At 61.9% G+C, this 6,507-nt stretch overlaps 1 protein-coding gene across 1 annotated transcript; it reads left to right on the forward strand.

Annotated features, from left to right (window-relative positions):
• Window positions 1–3,808: 3,808 nt before the first annotated feature.
• IRF2BP2 (interferon regulatory factor 2 binding protein 2) lies at window positions 3,809–6,181 on the forward strand. Its single transcript, XM_066315710.1, has 2 exons — window positions 3,809–4,983; window positions 5,238–6,181. Exons 1-2 carry the CDS (start codon window positions 3,957–3,959, stop codon window positions 5,957–5,959), a joined length of 1,749 nt encoding a protein of 582 aa, XP_066171807.1. The 5' UTR covers window positions 3,809–3,956; the 3' UTR covers window positions 5,960–6,181.
• The last annotated feature ends 326 nt before the right edge of the window (window positions 6,182–6,507 follow it).

Raw genomic sequence — 6,507 nt, forward strand, 5'->3', positions numbered from 1 at the left:
TTTTTCCCCCCTATAACACTAATAGGGAAAAAAAAATAACACTAATAGCACTAATAACATTGTTGGCCCAGAGTCACCTGCATCTGACTAAATCAAAAACTTCAAGGACTATTCCCAGCCTCTCCTCTCTCAGTGCTGGGAGAGCAACCTCCATAATTCATTATGGATCAATCAAGGAGAGATGGTGGCATCCTTCAGCATAACTGCCCTTCCTATCTTGGCTCTGGCCATTTTGATATTACCCTGCAGGACTTCTGCCTCAACAGAAGGATGCAAATAAGAGCCATGGAGGAAACAGTGTGTATCTGCTGGAGAAGGATGTGAGACAGCCCTCAATCAGGAGTGAAAGAAGAATGCCAAGGGCAGAGGTAATCAAGTGAGGAGCACTGGTTTGGACACGGAAGGGCAGGCCCCATGGGGGATAGGTATGTAGGTGAAGTGCAGGCTGGGGGCACAGTTCTGGGACAAGGGTCTGCATGCAATCACTGCTGCCAGTGCAGAGGATAGGTGGGAAAGGATATAAGACCCTGAAGAGAGGAAGAGAAACACAGCAAGATCTCAGTGTGGTTCACTGACAAAAGCAAAAACCCGACGTTGTGAAAAGGGGCATGGCATTGATGTGGGGGTGGCAAATAGAGTTCATCTCAAAGACCTGCCCCACTCCAACCTTTCCTCTCCCCTCTTTCCCTCACCCATGACACTGGGCACATCATGACAAGACAAAAGCTGTTCACACGGTGCTGGATCCTCATCCATGCCACCGTGGTGCTCCTTGCTCAGGGACTGCCCCAGACCTTCACAGCCCTGCACCCTGTAAGACACTGCCCTGCACTCACTGCTCCTATCTATAGCCTTGGTGTGTTGCAGCAAGGGGCGTTTCAAAGAGATTGGGCACAAAGGGATGGTTTCTGTTTCAAAAAAGAGAAAAAAAGATCAAGAGACAAATGCATTATTTGTTCGATTTCTGTGCAGTTACTGCTGTAACAGTCAGCAGCTTTGAGGTGCCTTTTTTTTTTTTTTTTTTTTTTTGGTGATTTGATACATAAACCACATTTCCTATGTAGCAGTGCCACTATTTTTTTATCAGCTCTTTGACATTGAGCTTGGTAACATGATTTTGTTGAGTTTTTTTTTTCTTTTTTTTTTTTTTTTTTTTCTTTTTGGTTTTTTTTTTGGTTTTTTTTTTTTTTTTTTTTTTTTTTTTTTTTCCCACCAGAATGAATTTAAGGGCAGCAAATGCAGCTAAACCAGAATACTACTCATCTTGACTTTTCCATGCAGCTAGTTTTCATTAAAAATAAAGGAAAATAAATACAGATCACATTTTCTGTCCTGCAGTTAAAAGCCTGCCACAGCTCAAAGCTTTGCTTTCTTTTTACCCTGCAGCCCCACTCAGCTAGCACTCCAGCTCTGCTCATGATGTGAAATGCGCAAACACACTGTTTCTTGGCTTTCCACCAGTATATATAAATATATGTAATTTTTTCCTTCGGAGAACCTGGAGGCTAAAGCAAGAGGGCAAAGGAGTACGTGACTAAAACATCCAAACTTCCTCTTTCATAAGCCATCACATGATGAAGTGCAATTACAATTCCTGCCTTGTCCCTGCCAATTGCAGGCGCATTGCCTCACCCGAGAAACCCGGCTTCTTCCCCCGCCCCGTGTGTGTGTGTGTGTGTGTGTTGAGGCAGCGATCGCTGCAGCCGGCTTGGCGAGGCTCCAGCTTCGGGCTGGAGAAAGAGGGCAGTGGGTGGAAGACGAAAACAAAGATCTGTTTACTTAGCTTGCATGGATAAATCGTCTTTCCAGCCGGGGAGGGGAGGAGGGAAAAGAAACAGCTTTAAAGGACTTTGATGCAATGTGAAAGGAGGGCTGCTCGGGAAAAGCGAGCCGATGTTAACCCTTGGGTCTCCGTGAGCACGTCGGGGCCACGGCAGGGCTGCCCCCTGCTCCCTGCTCCTGCCCACCGGCCCCGGCCCGCCGCCGCAGGGCTGCTACGAGCCGTGAGGGCTCCGGGGGCAGCGGCCCTGGGGGCCGGGGCGGACTTTTTATTTCGCTTATGTACAGCCTGGCGCCTCCAGGGCGCCCAGCCGGCCGTGCAGTTGCAAAGTCACCCATCCTGGCACAGGGGCCGGCGCTGCAGCCAGCGCCAGGACGAGAAGGCGGCCGGCGCAGGGTGAAGCGAGGGCCGCTCCGCAGCCCCGGGGCGCAAGGGCGGCCGCGACACCCAGTCCCAGCCCCGGCGGGCGGCGCGGGAGCGAGCACGGGCCAGAGGGGCGCGGCCCTGCCCCGGTGTCCGCCCGACGCCCCTCGGCAGCCCGGCCGAGCAAGAGCGGCGAGCGGCGGCGCTGGTGGCGGGGCCAGCCCCGCTGCGCCGTCGGGCGGCCCCCAGCCGCGGGGAGGCACCTCCCGGCGGCGGCGACGGACGTCAGAGCATCCCCAGCCCCGGCCGGCCCCCGCCTCCCGCCCTCCTTCCCTCCCTCCCCCGTAACCTACATAACGCCGTGGGAAGGGCGGCTGGAGCAGGGCTGTCGGGGGGAGCGGCCTCCGCCGTGTTCGCCCTGCACGGGCGAAGGCGTGCAGCCGACCGTACGTGCCGGGATGCGCCCGGTGACAGGTTGCTTCACCTCCCGTGGCAAACGAGGAGAGCGAACACCCTCTCTTGCTCCCTCCCTTGCCCCCACCTTGTGTTTCAGTGAATATGTAGGTGGTGGATGAGCGATTCACAGCGTGGAAAGGGGGTCGGGGAAACAGGTTTTTCTTTTTGGGGAACGAGACGGCGTGTGCTTAGTCTGTGTGAATTTCACTAATCTGCATCAGAGAACTGCTGGTTTGTGGTTTAAAATGACAGGAAATCTAGAACGTCCTATTTCCTGTGCACAATGACAACAGTTGAGAAAAAAAACCCCCAAAACTGGATAATCGTTATATTTATTTCTAATGGTGCCTCCTGCTCCGGCGGGGAGAACAAAGCCGAGCAGTGCTCGGCGGGGCGCCGGCCCCTGCCCGGAGGTGGCGATGATCGGCCCCGCGGGGGGACCCCACAGCTGCGGGGGGCGCCCGGGGCGCCGTGCCCAAGGTCACAGGGCGAGCGGGGCGGGGGACAGGAGGGGGTACACTGAGCCCCGCACTGCGGGAGGCGCCCCGCGCACCGCTGCGCCCACGGGTGGGAGGTTTCGGCAAAGCCCCTCGGCGGTGAGGGAAATAGTAATACACCCAACAATAATAAAAATAAAATCAGAAAAGAAGGAGGGAGCTGCAGGGCACCCCCGCCCCTCGCCTTGTCCCTCTCGGCTCCCACAGCCTTCCCCGGGGGCGAGACGGGGCGGGGGAGCGGCAGCCCCCGGCGGCAGGAGGAACCCCCGGTGCCGGTGCCGGTGCCGGTGGCGCGGGCAGGGGCCGGGGCTGGGATCGCGGCGGCGGCGGGGCGGGGGTGCCTATCGCGCAGGCGCGGCCGGCACTGTCGAAGAATCGAAGCGGCGGCGCGCAGAGGCGGCGGTGGCGGCTGGAGCCCGGCACGGCACGGCGCCGCCGCCAGCCCCGGCCCCGGCCCCCGTGGCAGTCCCCGCCCCGCCCGCCCCGCCGCGCCGCGCCGGCCCCCGCCGCCCCGCGCCGCCCCGTAGTAGCCAGAGAGCGGGGGAGCCGTGCGGGCGGCAGCGGCCGCAGCCCTGCGCCAGCCGCGCGGCGGAGATGCGCGTCCCCGCCGCCCTGTGAGCGCCGCCGGCGGAGACGGCGAGGAGAGCGGCGTTCCCCGCAGCGGCTCTGCCTGCCGGGGCGCCCGCCGCGCCCCGCTCCAGCGCACGGAAGAGGAAGGCGAGGGGGAGGGGGCCCGGCGGACGGTCCCGCTGCGGCCGCGGCTCCCGAGCCTGCCCGTCGGGACTCCGGTGACGAGGGGCGGAGGAGGCAGCGGCCGGTGCCGGAGCGGGGGGCGCTCGCCGCTGCCCCGGGGCCGGGACATGTCGTCGGCGGCGGTGGCGGCTGCTTCCCGCAGGCAGTCGTGCTACCTGTGCGATCTGCCCCGCATGCCCTGGGCCATGATCTGGGACTTCACCGAGCCCGTCTGCCGGGGCTGCGTCAACTACGAGGGCGCCGACCGCGTGGAGTTCGTCATCGACACGGCGCGGCAGCTGAAGCGGGCGCACGGCTGCTTCCCCGAGGGCCGGGCCCCGCCACCGCCCCACGCCAAGCAGCCTCCGCTCTCCGCCAAGGAGCTCCTGGCGCAGCAGCAGCAGCTCGGCCACCCCTCGGCGGCGGAGGCGGCGGCGCGGCCCCCGCCGCAGCCCCTGGAGCGCTACTCGCTGGCGGCCGAGCGGCCGCCGCCCCGCCTGGGCGCCGAGTACGGCGGCGGCCGGCAGGTCAACGGGATCCTGGTGCCCAACGGCTTCCCCAAGCCCGAGGAGCCTCCAGAGCTCAACCGGCAGAGCCCGAACCCGCGGCGGACGCACGCCGTGCCGCCCACCCTGGTGCCGCTGGTGAACGGCGCCGGGCTCCCCGCCGCCATCGGCGGTCTGGGCAGCCGCGCCGCCGCCGCGGCCGCCGCCTCGCTGGCCGCCATCTCCGCCGCGCCCGCCCCGATGGCCGTGCCCGTGCCCCAGCAGCCGGCGGCGGCGGCGCAGGCGGCGGGGCAGGCGGCGGGGCAGCCCGGAGAGCTGGGACACAAGCGCCCCGGCTCCGTCTCCTCCTCCTCGGGCGGCGGCGGCGGCGCGGCGGGGGAGCACGACGGTGGCGCCAAGGAGAAGCGAGGCTCCGCCGAGAGCCTGCCGGCGGCGGCGGCGGCAGAGCTGGCCGCGGAGGGCAAGGGCCGGCCGGGCGCCGAGCAGGAGTGGCTGGCCAAGCCCAAGACGGTGCGGGACACGCTGCTGGCCCTGCACCAGCACGGGAGCCACGGCGTGGCCCCCTTCGACAGCAAATTCAAGAAAGAGCCGGGCATGGCGGGCGGCAGGCTGCTGGGCTACGAGACCAACGGCTCCGTGGCCAAGCCAGGTGAGGAACCGGGGGGCGGCGGGCAGGGCAGGGCAGGGCAGGGCAGGGGGCGGCGGGGCGGGAGGGGGAGCTCTCCAGGGATGCGGGGCGGGGGATGCCGGGCGGATTGGGCGTGCGGGGCGGCGGTCCGGCCGCTTGGGTGGCCTGGTGCCCGGGGGGTGGCCGAGACCACCCGTTTCCGCGGTTGCTCGGCGATGCATTGTGACCGCGCTGCCTTCTTACCCTCCTCTTTCCCCCCACCTTTGGCTCTGCAGGGGCCCGGGCCGCCCGGAAAAGGAAGCCTTCCCCCGAGCCCGAGGGCGAGGCCGGACCCCCGAAGATCAACGGGGAGGTGCAGCCCTGGCTGCCCACCTCGTCGGAAGGGATGAAGCTGCCGCTGACGGCCACCCCCTTCATGTCGCCCCCGCCGCCCACCGCCTCGCCCCACTCCAACCGGACCACGCCGCCCGAGGCGGCACAGAACGGCCAGTCCCCCATGGCCGCCCTCATTCTGGTGGCGGACAATGCCGGGGGCAACCACGCCTCCAAAGACGCCAACCAGGTCCACTCCACCACGCGGAGGAACAGCAGCAGCCCCCCTTCGCCGTCCGCCATGAACCAAAGAAGGCTGGGCCCCGGCAGGGAGGTGCCGGGCCAGGGGGCCAACGCGGCGGCGGCGGGCGGGCTGGAGCCCGTCCACCCCGCCAGCCTGCCGGACTCGTCCCTCGCCGCCAGCGTCCCGTTGTGTTGTACCCTCTGCCACGAGCGCCTGGAAGACACCCACTTCGTGCAGTGCCCCTCCGTCCCCTCCCACAAGTTCTGCTTCCCCTGCTCCCGGCAGAGCATCAAGCAGCAGGGAGCCAGCGGGGAGGTGTATTGCCCCAGCGGGGAGAAATGTCCCCTGGTCGGCTCCAACGTCCCCTGGGCCTTCATGCAAGGGGAGATCGCCACCATCCTGGCCGGAGATGTGAAAGTGAAAAAGGAGAGGGACTCGTGACTCGCCTTCGCTCGACGCCCGATGTCACCTTGAACTCGAACTGCTCGAATTCTGTATATATCTATAAATATATATATATAAATATATATATATATCTCCAAGACAAGGGAAATGTAGACTTCATAAACATGGCTGTATAATTTTGATTTTTTTGAATACATTGTGTTTCTATATTTTTTGAAGACAAAAGGTATGTACTTATTATAAAGGCGTTTCTTCTAATTCTTCTCTTTTTTTCTGTTTCGTTTTTTCTTTTTTTTTTTTCCCTTTTGTTATAGCAACTATTTGTTGTGCTTCCCTGGTGACAGTTACTGTTCAATGTAGGCTGTGACTTGCGCTGCTTTTTTTAGAGAGCACTTGGCAAACCAGAAATGCTTCTAGCTGTATTTGTATGCACTTGTTTCTTCTGTTTTTTTCTTTCCTTTCTTTTTTTTTTTTGTTTGTTTTTTTTTTTTTTTTTTTTTTAATGCCAAATACACTTTCTGACATTGTAAAGATTGCCTTACTGTCTGTGATTCCTTATTCCTGGCCCCTGTCCTGTAGAGCTG

This window comes from Sylvia atricapilla, chromosome 3 (genome assembly GCF_009819655.1).
Source record: "Sylvia atricapilla isolate bSylAtr1 chromosome 3, bSylAtr1.pri, whole genome shotgun sequence".
In the NCBI taxonomy this organism is placed as follows: Eukaryota; Metazoa; Chordata; class Aves; order Passeriformes; family Sylviidae; genus Sylvia; species Sylvia atricapilla.